Source organism: Balaenoptera musculus, chromosome 15 (assembly GCF_009873245.2).
Source record: "Balaenoptera musculus isolate JJ_BM4_2016_0621 chromosome 15, mBalMus1.pri.v3, whole genome shotgun sequence".
Classification (NCBI taxonomy): Eukaryota; Metazoa; Chordata; class Mammalia; order Artiodactyla; family Balaenopteridae; genus Balaenoptera; species Balaenoptera musculus.
In genome coordinates, this window is record NC_045799.1 from 14,140,100 (window position 1) to 14,161,330 (window position 21,231).

Consider the following 21,231-nt stretch of genomic DNA (forward strand, 5'->3'; position numbering starts at 1 on the left):
GTCATCCCTGATAGAGAGGCCTGTGTTCACCTGTTTCCACAGACCTCACTACTCCCTATTGTATTACCACAGTGGACATCACTCACCTGCATCCCCCACCTGATCTATGAGTTTATGACCCTGAACAAAAAAGAAGAGAATCCACCCTAAGACTAGAAGAGCATTCTCCTAGGCTGATAGGAAAGGAGAACTGAGAAGGTTTGGGGCTCCCTGGGGAGAGAATTAGATCTGAAGGGGCCCAAAGGACAGCTGTAAGCAGTGATGGGCTGGTAAATGTTTAATAACTGCTCTCCAGGGGAAAAAATGTGTGTGTGTGTGTAAATTTTACTGGAATTAAGGATGTGTTTGTTGCACAAAATTGACAAATTTACAAATAATAATAAACACTTTATGGTAAATACTCTTTATTGTAAATGCCATCTAGCCAATTAATTCTCACAGAAATGTTTTTGTTGATTTTTCTGCCAACCTCTTGATTCCAAAGCCAACTGTCACTGCAATTTAGCCATGATTTAACAAAATTAGACCACGAAGAAATGCTCGACAACAATACGACTCAGCAAAGAAGTTGCTGACGTCACTGAAGCATGAATGCAGTTCTGACATGAATGCTAGTTGAAATTTTTGTTCGTGTTAATGAATAAGACGGAAGTAAAACAACAAAGACGTGTGTCCAGACTCCTTCACCAGTGACATGAGTCACCTGTTGGCTGAACTGGATAATAGTCCCCTCCATTTTTTGTGCCATTCACAATGTATCGACTACAGACAGAACACACTGTTAAGTTTAATTTACATTATTAACATTGTATCCATCACATTCTTAAGACTGGACAATCAACAAAACGACAAATCAAGCCCTGATCTGCGGTGTTCCCCAGTCCCTGTGGTGCAAATACACTCCCCGTGGATCACTGAAGACCCGGCAAGGGATGGGCAGTGCCCTTACCCCACGTTCCTCATGCGATGCAATAGGTATAAATTACCTTAAGAGCACAGATGAGAGCAAAATGTAGTAAAATAAGGAGGTGATGAGTTTTTAGTATGTATTACCTCAGTTTTAATATAATTTATTTAAGTATAAATTTAAATAATTTAATTTTTTAGCAGCTGTGTTTAACAACGAGCTTGCAAAACTCCTGAAAATTTAACAATCAGCTCTCACAAGCCAGCACAAGCCAGCTCCAACACACCACCGGATCTAAGGGAAGTATCTAGAAATGAGAGGCAAGGACTCAGGGGAGGCCAGAGTCCTGCGGGAGAGGAGCTACTTGCTCAGTCTCCATCTGACTCACCCCTTGGGGGGGGGTGGCCCTTTACAACGTCCCAAAGGGGGGGACCTGGGTATTGAGGGTGAGCAGAAATCCCATCCATCCTGACCAGCTGAATGGGACCAAATGAAGACCCTCCTGATGGGAGACAGAGGTTAAATACACCCCTGTGGGCATAGTCATCCCCATTCTGTAGATGTGGAAACTGAGGCTTAAGGGAGTTGTTACTTATCCAGGGTCACTAGCTGCCAAGAGGTGGAGGCCACACCGACAAACAGGTTTGTTAGCTCCCAGACCCATCTCCTTTCTGCAAAGTCCTCCTGCGCCATCCTGGAAACAGCTCCTGGAGCTCATGACCTGCACTATGATGGTCCTTGGATTTTAGTGCACACAACTCTGGAATTCTGTTCACCTTTCCCCTAATTAAAACCTATATCCCTGAAAGAGATGACTAGCAACTTGAGAGCAGGGCCCATGCTGAATATCTGTGGTATTGCCAGCACTTAGAATTCCAGCTCATTGGCATCAGAAGAGATCTTAAGAACCACCTGGTTCAGAGCCCCCATTGTACATACAGGGAAAGCTGAGATCCCCAGTCAGACAGCAAGAACACCAGCAGCCTCAGGAGTAGAACTCCTACCAACCATCTGAGTTGCTGGTGAATGACAAATATTCTAGGTAAGAGAATTAGAGGGGTTGAACAAAACGAGATCTGAGAGCCAAAAAGCAGGCTTCCCCCTCCCCAGAAAGTCCCAACCAGATGGAAAAAGAGAGCAGAGAATATGGTACCCCCAGCTGGATTTAGGGGTGATTCCAGGAGAGACTTCCTGCCAGGGTGGTACCCTCGAGATTCTTTGAGAAAGCCCATGGAGCAACGAAGTCTCCATAAGATGTTCTCACTATAAGTTCATTACTGCAGAGATGCGCAGAGTCAGTGGGGAAACTGAGGCAGGAAGGCAGAGCCTCAGGAACCCTCAGAGCCTGAGACTCCACCTGAAGACTTTTGAGTTCTCAGATGTTCATCCCTTTCGCCCCAGCAAAACAGACCTCTTCCGGAGCAGGGGTGCCTCTTGAAGGACCACCTAGAACTTGTGCTCTGGCACCCAGGCAAGCAGGAAGCTGAAGACTGTCTGCTAAAGCCATGGTTCCAGCATTTTCCAGATGGACTCCTCAGGAGGCCGCAGAGACCTCAATTCGGCTGTACTGGATGCCAGCCGAGCTCTGCCTGTGGCCAAAGCTCAGGGCGAACCTGGAGAGCAGAGAGTAAGCGGGGTCAGAGGGTGACAGGGCCTGGTGGCCTTCCCCGGGGGTGATGGGAGTGGACCATACATGGGATCCCCATCCCATCCCCACCCCACTCCTACCTGACCCTTCCTGCTTCCTGCCTTAATGCGCACTTCCATCTTCTAGACCACCAAGCTGCTCCCCCTGGTCTTCCTGTGTCCACCCACGCCTCCTACAGCCGGTTCTCTTCTTCACAGGACTGACCTTTCTAAGCACGAAGACCAACTCCTGTCACTCCTGCTGAGAAGTGACGTCATGCTCAGCCTCAGGTCCAAGCCCCTCTCTGCAGCCGGCCTCTCCCGTGTCACCACCCTCCCGTCCCATCTTCCCATTCCACCCCGGCCACATGGGGCTCCTTCTCGCTCTTCAAAACCCCCAACTTGTTCCCACCTCGGGGCCTTTGCTCTGGCTGTTCCCTCTGCCTAGAACACTCTCTTCCAGCTCTTGGAAAAGATGGCCTTTTCTCATTATTCAGGTCTCAGCTCAATGGCCACCTCTTCGCAGAGACCTTCGTTGAGCATCCTTTCATTCATTCACTAGAGCTAGAGTCACTGCTGGCCTGTCATGGGCCAAGCACTGTTCTAGGCCCTGGGAATAGAGCAGTGAACATAACAGGTGCACACAAATGTCCTTCAATGTCATGAAGAGCTCACGATCAACTTGTGTCATTAATGTACCCATGGTACACTTGGACCCTAGCTAAAGAAATGGAAAGCTCCACACTGCCCCCCAGATCCACTGTTCACTCTCTGACAGTTAACCTGCCTTATTTTCCTCATGATATAAACCCCACTCTCATTTATCTTATTCATGCATTTGGGTGTTCTGTAATCCATCTCTCCCCTTTGCATTAAAATGTAACTTCCTCCTCAGTCCAGAGACACGGTGTCTCTTGGTCACAGGTCTGTCCCCCGAGCCTAGTACAGTGCCTGGCTCCTAGCTGGCACTTGGAAATATTTGCTGAAAGTGAATGAACGGATTCCTGAGAAATTGGGCTAAAAGATTTCTGAAACCTCTTTTGGTGATCATATCACCCTGGGAATGGAAAGGTCTCTTCTGAACCCAAATAACCTGATGTGAAAGGGAAAGGAACATGCTTATGGCACTCAATGGCCACTGATGGCAAGGGGGTCTGAGCCCCTCGGTTGCTAATGTCTCTCTAAAGGAGCAGAGGAAACAGACCGTTAAGCTGCAGGTCCCCATTTCCAACAAGCACATCTGCGGCATGAGGACACGAATAGAAGTAAACCCCACAGCAGTGGATGGTGGCTCCATCCAGCTTCCATTCTCTCGTCTCCTTGGGGCTCTAGGTCTCCTCTGTTGCATGCGATCTTTGTAGGACTGTCAATAGAGGAGCCTTGCCCTATCCTGGCCAAGTTGGGGGTTAGGGGGGTGGGCACATAAACCAGGCTTAGCCAATCAGACTTTCTCCTGGGAATGTGGTTCTTGTAGGGAGCAACACAGCACTGAGAACAGTTGGTGCTGGAAGGAGGGTCCCATTAGTGCTTGCTGGCAAGATCTCTGGAACTTCCCATGTCCCTATGCTCCCCACGGTTGAGTTTCTTTCTCTCTCTCTGTGGCCTCTGATATCAGGGGCCCCCTGAATGGTAAGGATTGGAGTGATGACTCACCCAGCCAAAGTTGGCTCCGGACCCAGCCAAAGCCCCTAACTTCCTGTCTTTTCCTGAGGCTGTAGAAGATCCAGCCTGCTTTCCCCGAGGTCTGGCCCAGGCTCCTGAGTCCCCAGGTCCAGCTTAGTGTCCCCTGAGCTGCAATTCCCTCCTGCCTCACCCTAAAGCTGGCTTCTGCCTGCCTTTCTGCCTCCTTAGCTTCTTATTCCAGAGGAAGGGTCTGGAATCTTCTCCCAAGAAAGCCAGTATGGCAGAGATTCCAGGTGGCTCCTAGTATCTGTCCCTCCTTTACGTCTAGTAACAGCACCCTTGATGTTTAGGTGAGCACATGACACCCAGATTAAAGACCATGTTTTTCAGCCGCCCCTGCATGTGGATGTGGCTGAGTTCCGTCCAAAGGGTTGTAGGTGGAAGTGACGTGTGGATCTTTCAGGTTGTGTGTCCTCCTCTTCCCCTTCCCTCTTTCAGGGATGTGGTGGCTCCCACGGGCCATGTGGAAAAGTTTACACTGAAGAGATGGCAGAGCAACAAGAGAGAAGGAGCCTGGGGCCCTGGATGACCTCTTGAAGCACAGCTTCAACGCCAGCCCCGGACCCCCTATATTCAGACTATTCCAAGCAGCCAAATCTGTCTCCTAACGAATATGGCTGGACTGCTGAGGGCCCCGCAGAAGGTGTCATGCAACAAACTGGGAGTGTGCGGCTGGCAGAGAACACTCTGGGGTGGGGTGGACCAGGTTTGAAGTTTCACATGGACTCGTTCTGCATCCCTTTGGGGGCCAGGTTGGGGCTTGGCAGGAAGCTGCAGGGAGGCAAGTTCCAACTCACCATTAGTATGATTTACTGTTTTAATTTGTTAGGGCCTCCCAGGAATAGAATGGGCAGTCAGACGCTGGTGACTCCCTTTACGACAAGAGGCAACCTGGGGCTTAGGATTATGGTGGTTTCAGGTCCCTTCTGACACCCCCCAGTACTCTTTATTTCAACAGCCCAAAGTCCCTGATGTTAAGATTTTGAACTCCTGTCTAGGACCTACAGACCTTATGTGATCTAGCTCCTACCCACTTGGCCAATCTGATCTTCTCTCCTCCTCCCCTCCCTCCTTGCTCCCTCTAATCCAGCCACACTGGCTTCCTCGTTGTTCCTTGCATGTGCCAGATACACTCCCAACCTCAGGGTCTTTGCACCTGCTGTTCCCTCTACCTGGAAGTCTCACCTTGCCTCATCTTTACATGGCTGCCTCCTTCTCATTAACTTAAATGGCACCTATGTAGGGCGTCCCTCTCTGACCACCCACTCTGATTTAGCCACAACCCTGTGCCCCTCTGTCTCCCTCTCCACCAACCAGACCCTCTCAATGTATTTTGTTCTGTTTCCTTTTCTTCCAGCTACTCACCACTAACTGAAATGCTTTTGTTGCTGCATTCATTGGCTTATTTATTTTCTGTTCCCCTCCCCTACTAGAATGGAAGTTCCATGAGGACAAGGACCTTCTCTATCTTATTTTCAGACACATTTCCTACGGCCCAGAACACCGTGTGGCATATTAACACCCACTGAATGAGTAGATGATGCTCACAGTTCTTTGTGTGTGATTCAAAAGGCCATGATTATAATATTTTGTTTCTCTGAGCTTCCATGACTCTAAGATTCTGTGGTTTTGGGATCTAACTATTCTAACCTTCTATGAGTCCATAACTGCATGATTTTTAAATTCCTATGAGCTGAGCTCAAAGTCAAATAAAACTCTGCTGTAGGAAGACACAAAACAACTCAAAGAAAAGAGTTCATGTATGAAGACAGGACAAAACTCACTGTATCCAGGCAGTAAGAACAACAGGAAGAGAAGAAAAACACTCTTTTGCAAAGGGAAAGTGTAATGACTAAAATCCTGAAGCAAAGTGCTCAGGGTTTGATGCCACTCTTCCCCCCAGGCCAGCCCTGGCCCCCTTACCGTCTCTTCTGGAATTGCTGGTCTATCTCTGTCAGCGACTGGCCTTTTGTTTCAGGGACAAAAAAATAGATGAAGCCCAGGCTGAAGACAGCAGTCAGCCCGTAGAGCAGGAAGGTCCAGGACAAGCCAATGGCACCTGGGAAAAACGGGGTTGGGAGTGTGGGCAGGGCACAGCCTGGGCCAACTCCTCGAACACTGGAAATCAGTTCACCCAAAGCAGATCCTCTAGATGGTAGATTTGCAGTATGACTAACACGCTGTCAGATAAAAGTACCTTAAAGCAGGAGTAGGACTGGTTGTCCCAGAGGCAGGCAAAGGGCCAGGGCCCAAATCCACAAACATCTAGAACATGGTGTCTTTATGGGAAAGCCCGCTCACCCACTCACCCACACCCGAAATACTAGCCAGAGGTGCACACTTGGCACCTGAAAATGTGCATGGAGGGAAAATGACATCCACCTCAGCAGCCAAACAGCTGCGGGGGCAGCCCTGGCAAAGCTCAGCTCCGAAAAACCATCCTCAGAAATTCCATGAACTGGTTTTTCAATGAATCAAGCATTCAGCCAATTTGGCGTGTGACTGGTTTGCGAGAGAAGGCAGAAGCCTCAGCTCCATCCAGAAGGCTGTGGAGGCAGAAGCACTAATTACGTTTCAGACACCATTCTCACCTCTAACAGCCAGGGCCACACCTCCTCCAAGCAGCCACCCTTAACCAGCTTGACCTCCACTTAATCCTTATACCAGCAGAGAGAGTGCTGGGCTGGGAGAAGGAAGACGGGGTTCTAGTCTTCTAACTAACTGCCTGGCTAGACTTGGGAAGGACGTATTTCCCAGTCTGTGAGATGGGGATGATAGGGATATGATACAGTTCTAATAAGCCCTACCTCCCTCCTCCCCTCTCTCCTTCCCTCCCTCCCTCTTTCCCTCCCTTCCTTCCTTGCCTCCTTCCTCTCTCTTTCTCACTCATTCATCCCACATAAAAGGGATGCTTGAAGACTAAGGCACCAGGGAGAAGCTTGGACTCCCAAAGACTGTGTATGGGAGACAGGCACGGTGGCTGGGTTCTTCTACCAGCATTTCCCACAGTCCCCCAGGGCTCCTCCTTTGAAGAGGAAACACTTGGGCGCGGGAAATGGGAAAATAACTAAACCCTAAGAACTGTGCCTTGGGGCCCCGCAGTGAAGGAGCCCCGCCCACTTTGGCCTCGATGACCACTGGCCTTGGGTCAGGAACATCCTCAGCATCTCAGAGACCCTTCCCTGGTGTTCTGGGCCTATATAATTCCCACCTGACCCCATCACTGCCCAGACTGGGTCTGAAGGCTAGTCAGGAAGAGAAGACGTCACCCAAACTAGATCTGAGAAGACCTTCCTGCTGGCAGGTGGGCATGACCCAGTTTAAGCTGGTTTAGAACAAAACAAAAAGGTTGTGGCTCCTGCATCTGCTGGTCTCAGACACATTCTCTCCAGGGCTGGGGTAGACCTTCGCCTCTTATCTGGCCTGGAGGATTTTACAGCATGTCTGAGGGTTCTGGATGTTGTCAGACGCTTCCGTGGAGCCTCTGCACAAAGTTTTATTTGAAGAATAGTTCTGCTGCAAAAAAAAAATTTTAACTCCTCCGCTTTAAGAGTGGAAACTTTCAGCTACAGAGAGGAGAAGGGACTTGTCTCGAAGGGGGCACACTCAGGTCTCCCAAACCCCCATGCCCCCACCACCAATCGGAGATGACTTCCTGGACAGAGGAGAACTGGATGCTTCAGCTCTAACCCCCCTTCAGCCTCAACTCCCAGGCTGTCAATAAAGCCAGCCCCCCCCCAGCTGATGGGGCCTGGAATGAAGTAGAAAGCTCACAGGTCATATCTTCTGTTGTCTTTGCCTCCCAGCCCTCCTTTTCCTTGTTCTAGCCCCTCAATTTTCATTTGGGGCACCCTCCCACAACTCTCAGTCCATACAGTTGGGTGGGGCTGTCTGTCCTCCCCTTCCCTGGGTCTCCAGAGTGGGTATATGGCCCCAGGCCTGGGCATCAGACTATTCCAGCCCTCCAGACACAGTGATTGGGTCAGGGATGGGCACGTGATCTTGCTGAGCCAATGAGAATCAGCCCCAGGACATGAGTGACAGCCACTGAGAAAGACATGCTCTCCTTCCCTGGGGCTGCCAAGATGAAGAGACCCACTCGTGGTCATCTTTGCATGGAGGTGGGTCTGCCTGGGAATGAAGCCCACGGCACAGGAGGCAGAGCCAAGAGAGCATGAAAGCTGGCCCACAGTTTTGTTGAAGCCTCTGGATCAGTGGTGCTTGAAGCAAACTACCATCCTCTTTTCATGATTTAAGACAAAAATATTACCTTTCGTTCACAAACTGGTTTGCACGGGGTTTTCTGTGACTTATACCTGGACGATATGGAGGCCCAGGCTCTGTCTGGAGGCAGTTGTTTCTGGATCTTGAAGGAACCGGACCAAGGAATTAGGTCAGAGGACTCACCGATGAGGTCAAGGAAGGAGAGGCTGATGAAGAGGTTGGCAGCCCAGTTGAAGCTGTTGCAGAAGGCAAAGGCTCGCCCTCGGATCTCCACGGGGTAAATCTCGCTGAGGACAAGCCAGGTCACTAGGACAGGAGAGCAAGGAGGACTCTTAGGCTGCAGCTGGGTTTGCCCAGAAAACTGAGGGGTTTCCCGGGACATCAGACTTTCAGTGTCCTGGGCAAACTGGGATGGTTGGTCACCCTATTCATTAAATTCCTTTCCAGCTAAACCCTTCTGAGTGAGCTATCCAGGAGCACATTCTGGTTTTATGAGGCCTGAAGCTTAGACAATTTGGGGCCTTTATAAGAAAGAAAATACTACAAACATAAATTAGACCTCTGCCCTCGGAAGAAGTACCTCCAGGGAAGCAAGGAGCCCTGAAATCTGAGTTCATTGTTCTCATGGTCAAGCCACCTCTAGTCCCTCTGAGACCCTGACGGATTCGGTCCCCAGGCTTCCCACTAGGAGAGGTGGAAAGCTCCAGAGTTACCTGCAAGAGAACTCCCACTTACCTGGTCCAAAGCCAAAGGAGAAGGCGCTCACAAAGAGCATCATGCAGACCAGTGCGGTCCAGTGCAGCAGGGCATGCTCAGGGGCAGGAGAAGGGGGTGCAGCGGGCGCGATGCTTAGGGCTGGCAGAGGAAGGGCAGTGGGGTCCCCAGCTCCCGGATGAGGCTTGGTTTTCTCAGAGGTTGACAAGACTGGCCGCCCTGGGCTCTGGTCGGTCATTGGCCTCAGAGGTGGAGCCAAGCCCCTGGGCAGGCCAGAGTCTCCAGGGAGGCCTGACAGCCTAGTGGCATTGGGCATGGCCAGGCAACTTGGGCCTGAGTCCATGGGCACAGCAAAGCTGACAAGGCCGATGCCGCTGACCGACAGGGCCATGAGGGCACAGCCAGCGAGTAACAGGGCCCTGCGGCCCGCTCGGTCCACCAGCCCCATGGCGGTCAGGGTGGCCGCCACCTTCACGGCGCCGAGCCCCACGGAGGCCAGCACAGCCGAGGAGGCCCCACGGAAGCCGACTGAATGGAAGATGGTGGAGGCGTAGCACAGCACGTTGGGCTGCCCTGTTAGCTGCTGGAAAAGCACCAGCCCCAGCCCCACCGTGGTCCGGCCTCGCATGTTATCCCTGGTCCTGAAGAGGTCCAGGAAGGAGTATCTTGGCCTCCCCAGGTCCAGCTTCGTGGCCTCGCCTCCCTGGAGGGGGATGAGGTCCCTGTGGGCTGCGGCATCAGCTGTACCAGGGGGGAGGGGGAGGAGGCTGAGGGACTGCAGGAGAGCAGGTGCAGTGGCCCAGCCAAACATATGCCTCCAGCCCCAGAGGGCACCGGCCAGTGCGTAGTTGAGTGCATAGGAGAGCAGGATGCCCACGGTGATGCCTGCCTCGTAGAGGGACACCAGCACTCCCCGCTGCCGTGGCCCAACCAGCTCTGACACGTAGATACAGCAGGCCATGGAGGAGAGGGAGATGGCAAAGCCAGCCACTGAGCGGCCCAGGACCAGCCAGGTCAGGGAGCTGGCCAGGCTCAGGCTCAGGCTGCCTGCCAACAGCACCAAGTTGCTCCCGAGGATGGCTTGCTTCCTGCCATAGCGGTCGATGAGGAAGCCCCCTACCAGGGAGGCAAGGAGAGCCCCCAGGAGCAGACTGCCCACCAGGAGCTCCTGTTCCGAGCAGCTTAGCCCAAAGTCAAGCTGAAGTGGCAGTAGGGCACCCGATATGACTGCCAGTTCATAGCCAAAGGTCAGGCCACCCAGCAAAGACACAGAGGCACACAGGGGCAGGAGGAGTGAGGGTCGGCCTGGAAAACAAAAGTGACAGGGACAGAGTCCAGAATGTTTCCTGCCAGAGCATCCATCCAACCTCCTCTCCCTCTGTCCACCCCTCCATCTCTCCATCTATTCACTCATCCATTCATGTATCCTTCTACTACATCCATCCATCTATTCATTTATTCATCCATCCATCCATTCATCATCCATTCATCCACTTCTTGCTTTGTCCGTCCATCCTTCCATCTATCTAATCCACCCATTCACCCATTTATCCACATACCCACGCATGCAAGCATCCGCCCATTTGTTCACTCCTTCCTTCATTCCATCCATTTCTCCATCTCTCCATCCATCCATCCATCCATCCACTTCTTCCTTCATCCATTTCTCCCTCCAACCTTCCTTCTATCCATCTACTTCACCCATCCACCCATCCACTCCTTCCTTCATCCATCCACTCCATTCATTCACCCATCTATTTACTAATCAATCTATCCACCCAGCCCTTCATCATTCACTCCTCCATCCATCTATCCACTCCCTCCACCACACTTTCATCCATTCATTGGCCCATTTATCTACCCCTTAATTCACCCAGACATCCGTCCATTTTTTGATCCATCTAGCCACGCATCTTTGCATTCCATCCCTTATTTACCCGGACACACACCCATCCATTCGTGCATCCACCCAATCATTCCAAAATTTATCTGGCATCTACAACACACCAGGCAGTGTTCCTGCGGATTGCAATACAATGGTGTTTTCAAAGATCTGACACTCTAGTAGAAAGAGGCAAATGATAAATGAATTAATATATAATATAATTTCAGGTGGTGATGGGTGTCATTTAAAAAAAAAAAGGCAGAGAAGGGAACTCCCTGGCAGTCCAGTGTTTAAGACTCCACGCTCCCATTGCAGGGGGCGTGGGTTCGATCCCTGGTCAGGGAACTAGATCCCCCATACATGACGCAACTAAGAGTTCGCCTGCCACAACTAAGGAGCCCATGTGCTACAACTAAGACCCGTGCAACCAAATAAATAAATATTTTAAAAAATAAAAAAATAAAACTACTTTCTGTGTATTCTTGGATTAAGTAAATGAAGAAATATATTAAGAATGATGGAAGCTATGTTTTAAAAAAAGTAAAATAAAATGTGGCCAATGTGATTAAGGGACTGCGTTTTTAATTTATATTTAATTTTAATTAAGTGTGAAAATAGCCGCATGTGGCCAGCAGCTACCATATTGGCAGAACAGTTAAACAGGTTGCTCTTAATTTTTAATTCACATACGTAAACAAATATTTCTGGAAGCGTCAGGAGTAATCATGTATCTGTCTCACCCATCCCCACCCTAGACCTGACAAGAAGATTCATAACATTATAGCCAGATTTATGGAGTGTTTGATCTGGCCCAGGCACTGCTTTGAGCACTTTTAGTGTTAATAGCTCATTTAATTCTCACCACAACTTTATGAGGTGGGCTTTTGTATTATTTATGAATGAGTAAACTGATCATCAGAGACTTGCCTAAGGTCAAGAGTAGTGAGTAGCTGTGTCTAGATTCAAAGCCAGGTGGTCTGGCTCCACAATCCCTGCCCTTAACCACTCCATTATTATACCTTGGCATAATAAGATTTCACCCTGTTCTCTTACTTCTGCCTCGCTCCATCTATGTTAGGCAATTTTTGTGCAGGGGGGAGGAGTTTCATGGGTAGAGGAATCACCCCCCACTTTCTGCTCACCCTTCTCCCCATCACCTCTGCCCCCCAGGGAATAGCCCCCTACCACTCCCTGGCTGGCCTTGTCCTTCCTCTTCATGACCATCAGTAAATACCCTGGGGAGATTATGCTGCCCAGGTCCTGCCCCTTCTTCACCTCCCTCTGCCCCACCTCCCTCGGTTTCTGGAGCTTACTGCCAGAAGGGAAGGTTCTTCCAGGCCATGTGAGGCAATCAAGTGAAAACACAGAATTTTTCTGCCATTTCCTGGGCTCTTCTTGAGGTGAATGGGAACCCAGCCAAAGGGCTCACAGGCAAAGCTGACTGTCCACAGGTTCTGCTGGAAAATGCAGCAGTACAGGTTCAGGTCACAGTGGTAAGAGCAGAACAGCAAAAATAAAAGTGAGATCAAACTGTAATAATAAAAAGTGTCATTGATGGAGTATTTCCTCTCTGCAAAGACTTTAGGTGCCTTCTCTCAATTTATCTTCGTAACAACTCTAGGTGGTACTGCTACAATTATCCCCATTTGACAGATGGGAAAACTAAGCCTCAGAGTGTTCTCACAGCTGGGAAGCAACAAGATCAGGACTCAGACGCTGACCCATCTGACTCCCAAACCCATGCACCTAAGAGCTTTGCTGGATTGACTTCAAGCAAGAAGGGCCGATCAGAGATAGGTGGGGTGTGAGAGAGAGCAGGGGCGTAGGGGGCAGATGTGGAGGGGAAATAAAGTTCTCAGGAAAATCCCAAGTCACAAAGCATGGTGAAGTGCTACTGACCCATGGAGCTGTGAAGGACAGCCTCAAATGAGTCAGGGCCGCTAGAAAGATGGGGGAAGAGGATTCTCTTCCTTAAGCTTTCCAAGGCTCCCACCACCTGCTCCATTAAGTCCTAACTCCTTAGCATGACCTCCCAGGCCCTTCATGAGCTGGTGGCCCCAGCCCAACTCCTTGGCCACCTCTCCTCCCCACCCCTGTCCCCACCTCTCCAACACACCCTGCAAACACTGGTTCCCGGCACACACCGTAGATTTTCATGCCGCTCTGCCTCTGCATGTGCTGGTCCCTCTCCTGCTCCTCCCATGTTTCCCAAATGCCCACTTACCCTCATCCCGGCTCACCTCCCCAAGGGGCCTCTGGTAATACACGTCTGTTATTTGGCATCAGTCTCACCGGCTCTGTGGGGAGCTGCCCTTCCCTGTCCCGTCTTCAACTCTCAGTCTCCGGATCTGGGGTAGAGATGACCTCCCTACTCCACCCCCACCATCCAGCTCCAGAGGTGTGTCCATGACCCAGATCTGATCAGCCAGCAGGTTCCCCGGCCTTGGACAGTGGTGAACGTCACGTGGCTGAACCTGAGCCAGTGAGAGCCAGTCCAGTCCAGGGTGTTTGCTTACTTGGGGTACTGAGCTGGTAGTTTACCTGCCTAGAGCAGCTGGGGGCTATCTCCCCTTGGGAGGGATTCCTGACAACGCTGCCTGAGCCCCTAGATCCAACCATGCCTGAAGCCATGGACTTTTCAGTGACCAATAAATAACCCCCCACTCTTTTTTTTTTTTTTTTTTGGCTAAGCTAGTTTGAGGGAATCTGTAATTCCTGTACGTCTTCCTCAACTTTCCAAGTCATATTTTTCACTTCCAACCAACTCTGCTTTCTCCTGCATTTGCTCACACCAAGTAATTGAATAAGTGATGTGTTTACCTTATTGAACTGAGCAGGATGGGGACAGAGACTTACTGTCTCTGTGCCTCCAGGGCCCCACCCTGACACCCAAGATGGGCTCAATAAAGCTTCTACTGAGTGAACAAATGACTGAGTCAGGGTCCAGGGCGGTATCTCCACGTCCCATTCCAGGACTGTGTCAGATACATTTGAACTTAATCTACTGCTCAAGAGCAACTGGGGGGATCCTACGATAGCCCAAGTCAGACCACATCATTCTGCGCAGAGCCCCCCAAGGCTCCCACTTCACTCTGAAAAAAAGCCAGTGTCCTGAGAGTGGCCTTCAAGGCCCCGTAGGACCTGCCTCCCTTCACTGGGCTCCAGCCACACCAGCCTCCTTCCCGTTCCTCCTCACTCCAAGCCTGTCTCAACTCAAGGCTTTTTACCAGGTGTCACCTCTGCCGGGAAAGCCCTTTCCCTCCATCTCAGAGGCCCCAATCCCCCTTCCCTCTGATCTCTGCTCAAATGTCACCTTCTTATGAGACCTTCCCTGGCCCTCTACTTAAAAATGCAAACTCCCATGGCACCCAGCACTTCGTATTCCCTTCTCTGCTTGTTTTTCTCCATGGTACTTTTCATCATCTGAAATAACTATATGTTTTACATATTTATTGGGCTCCCCAAGCAGAATGTCAGCCCCAAAGGAACAGGAATTGTTTGTTTGTTCTCAGTTGTCTCCTGATGCTGGGGACAGTTCCTGGCATACAGTAGGCACTCAGTAAGTACTGGTTGAGTAGACAAATGATTGAATGAATGAATGAACTCAGCACATAGGGAATCCAGAGAGAAAGGATCCTGGCTCTTGAGCATCCTGGGGTGGGGAGGTGGTGGTGTCCAGGGCATGGAAGTGGAGTAAATCCTGGCCTCCAAATTAGGGTGGCCTAGCCTGGATTTAGGAACCACTCTCCCTTTCTACGGATTGCCTGTCTAAATATGGTATGTGAAGCTGTCCCACACTGGAGGAAATCCCTCAGTTCTCTAAGCCTCTCACTGTGGAAGGCAGAGCTGCCCAGGGAGAGAATCAAGGGGCAGGTGGAGTGGAAAGAACCCAGGTTTTGGGTGCCCATATCACCAGCTGCAAGTCCCAGGGCACCCTCAGTTGGTGACACTAGAGCAGCATTTCAACCAGAGTCACAATGTATTGGGCCCCTCCCCCACCAGAGACCTGCCATGTCTTCCCCTTAAAATCCAGGGAAAAACCAGGTTTGAAACTGAACCATGCAAATATATTTGGCTTCCAAATGTCCCAACAACAGGTGATACTTACAGAGCAGTCACTATAACCAACCTCACATCCTTTTCCAGAACCCATACCTGTATCAGCTGCCTTAATCCCTACAGCAACCCTGTAACACAGGCACTGGTGCCATTCCCATTTTACAGATGAGGCAACTGAGTCACAGAGAGGTAAAGACGTTTGCCTACGGTTGTAAAGTGACAGAGCAGGTTCTGAACTCGGGCAGTCTGACTCCAGAATCCCAATGTTGGGTGTGATAAAAAAATAAAAGCTCATGTTAACTGACCATTTACCATGGGCAAGTGGTATATGGAGTAATTAAGTTCATATTCTCACGTCATTCACATGGCTTCCCTGTGATAGGGTGTTTTATGGCGACTGTTTTGTAGATGAGGAAACCGAAGGTCAGAGAGCTTAACTACACTGTTCCAGGTCACGATGCACCCGGGGAAGTGGGAGAAGGAGGGCTGGAACACAGGTCTTTCTGACCCCAAAATCTATACACAGGGCCACTGAGTCCCCGACCCCTAAACCAATGTCTGCCACATAGTAGGTGGATGAATATTGACCCTTTGATGCTTCCGAATCCAGAGAGAAAAACAGAAACCTTAGTCCCCTGGAGCAACAAAGAAATTCCCTACTCCCCACCCCACCTCCATCTCCCCTCTACTGAGTATCTGGAGAGTAGAGGTTTTGTCTATTTTGTGTAGGGCAGCATCCCCAGGCCTAGAACAGCGCCTGGTGGGAAGTGCTCCGCGAGTGGATGAATGAATTTGCTCCCTTCGGAGCCTCCACTTCTTCATCTGCAGAATAGGAACAATTTCACTCGCTTGCTGGATGCTGTAAGGCTTAAAGCGGTCAGGAGAGGGTCTGGCCCCGAGTAAGCGCCCAGTATCAAGCAAGGAGCCCTCTCAGGTCACTTTTTCTGGGCAGAAAGGAGCATGGAAGGAAGTGGGCCCACGTCCCTTCCCAGCCACCAGCCAAGGCCTGCTGTCCCGGCTGCCACCCGAGTGGGCTGTATCTGGTCGGGGAGCTGCAGCTCAGGGCAAAGAGTGCGCGCGCAGGGATGGGGTCGCCGGCCTTCCCTGCCCGCAGCGCCGATTGAGACTTACCCATGCTGAGCAGGACTCCGAGGCAAGCTGGGGGCTCTGGGGGCCCGGGCGCGCATCCCCCGGCCGAGTCCCCGCCTCCGCCGCCAGACAAACTTTCCGGCCCGCCTCCAGCCTCCGTCCCTCCCTCCCCGCCTGCCCGCCGGCAGCACAGCTGCCACGTCGGCCAGCCCTGGGCCCCTGTGCCTGGAGGCGGGACAGAGGTGCGCCCTGGACGTCCCCAGTCTGGCCCGGCCTGGCTGGGACCCCACCCACCGTCATCCCCACTGGGGGGAGGACCCCACAAGTTGTCTTTCCCTGTCCTCCCCGCGGGAAGGAGACTTCCCGATCACTGTGGTCCTCTAGTCTGGCCTCAGACTAGGCCACTAGTCTGGCCTCTTCAGCCAGCGTGTGTGTACACACACACACACACACATACTCATGCATCTACACTGTGACTCACACATACCCACTTCAGCCGTTCACTCTCCCACATTCATCTTCCATTCACTGGACACTTAGGTTTGGACACGTCCCACCTGCGCTCAGGCAGTGTCCTAGGCCTGTAGGATGGGCTGGGAGAACCAGACAGACAGTTAATTTTGTTCCTCTGGAGTTTACTTTCTGGTGGGGGAAGAAGAAAGATAAATAACCAAAGGAACCAGAGAAATACCAGCTAGTAGTGATAAAGGCCAAGCAGAGAATTAAGCTAGAATGCTGGGTTAGGCAAGCACAGTGGCTGCTTTAGCTGGGGGTGGGCTTGGGAGGGGGTCTCTGGGAAGGCTGCTCTGGGGAGGGGATTTCTGAGCTGAGACCTCAGGTTCCAGACAGAAGGGAGACCAAAGGCAAAGGCCCTGCAGGAAGGAGCTTGGGGAGCATAAAAACAGAAATGAAGCCATAGTGTCTGGAGCACAGGGGTTGACAGGGAAGGTGGAGGGAGATGGGGCCCGAGGCAGGGGTTGGCAAAGCCCAGACCGTTTAAGTCCTTGGGAGGCCAGGATTAGGATGGGATTTTATTCCAACTGACACAGAAATAACTGGGGAGTTCTAGCAGGTTATAGGGAGCAAGGGTGGAAACAGGGGACCACTTGGGAGGCTATTGCAAGGTGAGAGGTGAAGTTGATTTGGACTAAGGTGATAGCAGTGCGGCTGGAGAAAAGTTGGCAGATCGCAGATAGACTTGATAAGGGCTGACAGACAGCGAGAGGAGCAGTCTGGGGTGGGAAAGGAGATGTGAAGTTCTGTTTGGGCTGTGTGATGTTTAAGATGCTCATTAGGCATCCATGTGGAAATAGATGGGCAGTTCCATATAAGAGCCTGGCGTTCTGGAAAGGAGCCAGGCTGGGGACACCCCCACTAATTCTCACCATCAGGCAAAAACACAAATGCAGGCTCAGCACTCACACGGTCAGAGGCTTATCCGGCCTCTCCCTGCGTGTTCACGTGTAAACACGTTTGTTCACATGCATCAGTAGCCACACCCTCACCCAGCAGGAATCCGGTGCCACGGACACAGATAAGCATCTCGGCAAAGAAGACAGCATCGACATGATCTTCTGAGCCAAGGGACCCATGTACAATTCTGAAAATATTAATAGCTGGGGGCAGTTGGAAAATATGGCTCCAAAATTCTTTGTTCCTTCCCTTGAAATCTGGGTGTGCTTGTAACTGCTTTGGCCAGTAGGTTGCACAGAGTGGCGTCGTGTGATTTCTGAGGCTGGGTCACTGTGACACTGGACACAGACCTGGAGCTCTGAGCCTCTAAGAAGTCTGACTACTCTGAGCCTGCCATGCTGTGAGGAAGCCCAAGGCACACAGAGAGGCCATGTGTGGATCCTCCTGTGACGGTCCTAGCCTTTGAGTCTTCCCAGCACTGGCTCCAGAGCCAGCCTTCAGATGATTCTGGCTCCCAACCCGCAAATCTTTCCAGCTGAGGCCCCAGACATTGTGGAGCAGAGACAAGCCATCCCTGTTGTTCCCAGTCTGGATTTCTGACCCACAGATTCCATGAGTATAATAAAATGGTCGTTTTAAATTTGAAGTTTTGGAGTAAATTGTTATGCAGCAACGATAACCGGAAACAACAGTTTAAACTATTGAGGGATAATTGATTTAAGCACCTTATGTGTATTTACAACTGCCTAATGAGTAGGGATTATTAAAATTTACCCCCATTTTATGAGCGAGGCAAAGGGAAGTGAAGTAACTTGCTTACATAATAAACAAATAAATAAAAACAATAGTGCTGGGACTTCCCTGGAGGTCCAGTGGTTAAGACTTCCCTTCCAATGCAGGGGGTGAGGGTTTGAGCCCTGGTCGGGGAGCTAAGATCCCACATGCCTCGTGGCCAAAAAGCCAAAACATAAAACAGAAGCAATGTTGTAACAAATTCAATAAAGACTTGAAAAATGGTCCACATCAAAAAAAATCTTAAAAAAAAAAAATCAATAGTGCTTAAGGACACACACTAGTATACAGCTGATCCGGAAGTCAAACTTATGGGGAAAACTGGGCTCTCATCCATCACACTCTACTGCCTTTCTGGCATGGAGAAGAGCCCAAGGAGGCCTCTTGGCCATTGCCATGTGACAATTCCTCTTTCACATGAGTATCTGGAATTGTCACCAGGAGACCTGGTACAGAAAAGGCTGGGCTGTTCCATTCCTGAGATAACCTATAGAAATCATATGATGAAAAAGGGCATGAAGTCGTTGATCTCTGATTTCTACGGCTTGCATTAAGTCAGGAAGATGTTTGCATGCCTGCTGTCAGGTTCTATCTCTCCTAGAAAATAGAGAATCCCTTTTCACTGGTTGCCCCAAATGAGAAAGGAAAAGTTCTAATTGGGCATTTTGGTAGGCATCTTCAAAAATGGCTTCCCTTGAGGGTAGGCAGGATCTAGTGACCCACTTCTAACAAATAGAATACAGAAAAAATGATGATTGTTATTCTAGAGATCAGGTTATAAAAGATGGAGATTTCCATCTTGCTCACCCTCTCCTGATCTCTTACTCACTCACTCTGATGAAGCCACCTGTGTATTGTGAACTGCCCAATGGAGAGTCCCACCTGGCAAGAATTGAGGGTGGCCTCCAGGCAATAGCCAGGGAGGAACTAAGGCCCTCATATTAACAGTCTGTGAGGAACTAAATCCTGCCACTAATCAAATAGTCATACAAACAAACAAAAAGGCAATGCAAAAGAGGAGAGATTCACAGGGGCACCAGGAATTATCAAGGTGGTTTTTCCCTCCTATGAGAAGTCAGGGAGGGCTTCCCTGAGGAAGTGACATTTGAGCTGAGAATGGAAGGATGCCTAGATGGGTCTAGGCAACAAAGAGAGGGAAGAGCACTTCTGACATGGGAAATAGCAGGTGCAAAGACCCCGTGGCAGGAGGGAGCCTGGCAAGAATGAGACTGAGAGAAAGCAAACGTGTTTGAAGATCACAGAGCAGAGGGGAGTTTGGTGGGAGATGAGTCTGAAAGAGGGACAAAGGGCCGCATGCAGGACCTCATGGATCTTTATCTGAAGCACAACAAGGAGCCACTGAAAGGTTTTAAATAGGTTTCCTACCACAGAAGCCAGAACCAGTCTGACAATAGCAAGCCTGGGACTTGTAAATATGTTTGCACAGTGGATTTTCCAAAGGAGGGTGTTGGAGGTCGGAAGGAACGAAAAGTACCCACCGAACTGAGAAGTTATCTTGAGAATAAAAAATGAGGCAGGCAGCTCCATATGATCAATGGATCTGTTTATTATAGGGGAACTTACAGGGTAGGAACTGGTGGACAGCAATCCACCCAGTGCATTTGCAGCTGCACTCTGAACCTTCAAGGGGCCATTGGGACAACTTTATAGTTAACCTAGGGTATGGGGGCACATGCTTGGAAACAGGAAGTGTATTCCTAAGTCAAGAGTTATGAATGGGTAACTAGTTCTGTAGGTACCAGGAGTACGTCAGCAAAGGTCTTCATCATTGTTTGGAGGCTAACGGAGCATAGAGGCCACCTGGATCTAAAGATCATTAAACAATATCTATTAACTACAAAGCCCTTGATGACAGAGAAAAGATTTACTATGCAGAACAGCTGTAGGTAGGGTCAGTGGAAGGACAGCAGGAACTGTACGGACACAAGATGGCGTCAGTTATGCTAACAGCCATACAGAGGGGTTCAGGCCGATTTGGTAACCATGGAGATGATCATGTGGACACTAACAATTATGATAATGAAACTACAAACCTGGGAAACTGGGCACTATAAATAGAATTGTTTCTGGGTGAGCTTTAAGTATGCTGGCTGATGAAAGGTGCTGGAAACCACATTATGTCAACAAAAAGGGTCTGATGATGGAAAAGGTGACCTACCCTGTGTATGAATGAACACAGGGATTGTGGAGCTGAGGGCTGGTGTCAGTCGTAGCAACCCTCAGACCCAAGGGCTTTTCTTCAATATTTCAAACAGGGTCTCAGTGATGGGGGAAGGAAAATGCACACCTGAAGAATGTATGCAATCCACCAGGTACCCTCACGAGCAATACCTTATTTAATTTTAATAAGCTACTGCTGAAGTAAAACTAATTATCTTCGTTCTGAAGATGATGGATCTGAAACTCAGAGAAATAATGTTTGTTGCTGCATCTCACAGTGTGACAGGCACTTGAGGCTGCCTCCACTATGTGTGAGAGTGAACACATATACATTAAAAAAAAAATCTGGAAAGAAACTTTATACAATAGTTGACGGGGGGGCAGATTGATGACAGGGATAGGGGTTCTTCAATTTTTCTTGTGGACAAAACTGTGTATTGTAAGAATCTGTTATAGCCTGTATTAGGTTTGCAAATAAAATAAACAGTAAAAGTTTATTTGCTAATCACTCCCAATTCGGCTAGGGTTCTGTCTCCTTTGAAAAACTCCGCAGCCTGATTATCCCCAACACCCTCTCTGACTCTCAATTATTATTATTTTTTTTCTGTAAGATGGGCTTTCATCATTTAACTTTATTCCTCCTGAATGCACTCAACAA

The 21,231-nt window shown here is 49.9% G+C and overlaps 1 protein-coding gene across 4 annotated transcripts; it reads right to left on the bottom strand.

The window, feature by feature from the left end:
* Nucleotides 1-387: 387 nt before the first annotated feature.
* On the bottom strand, nt 388-16,557 carry SLC2A10 (solute carrier family 2 member 10). 4 transcript variants are annotated; one of them, XM_036827123.1, is made up of 5 exons: nt 16,230-16,557; nt 9,176-10,459; nt 8,624-8,746; nt 6,140-6,275; nt 388-2,520 (listed from the first exon to the last, which is right to left on the bottom strand). In XM_036827123.1, exons 1-5 carry the CDS (start codon nt 16,231-16,233, stop codon nt 2,442-2,444), a joined length of 1,626 nt encoding a protein of 541 aa, XP_036683018.1. In that variant the 5' UTR covers nt 16,234-16,557; the 3' UTR covers nt 388-2,441. The 4 variants fall into 4 exon arrangements, with proteins under 4 accessions (XP_036683018.1, XP_036683014.1, XP_036683015.1 ...); XM_036827119.1 differs by lacking the exon at nt 16,230-16,557 and adding an exon at nt 13,280-13,372; XM_036827120.1 differs by lacking the exon at nt 388-2,520 and adding an exon at nt 2,658-2,763.
* Nucleotides 16,558-21,231: the final 4,674 nt, after the last annotated feature.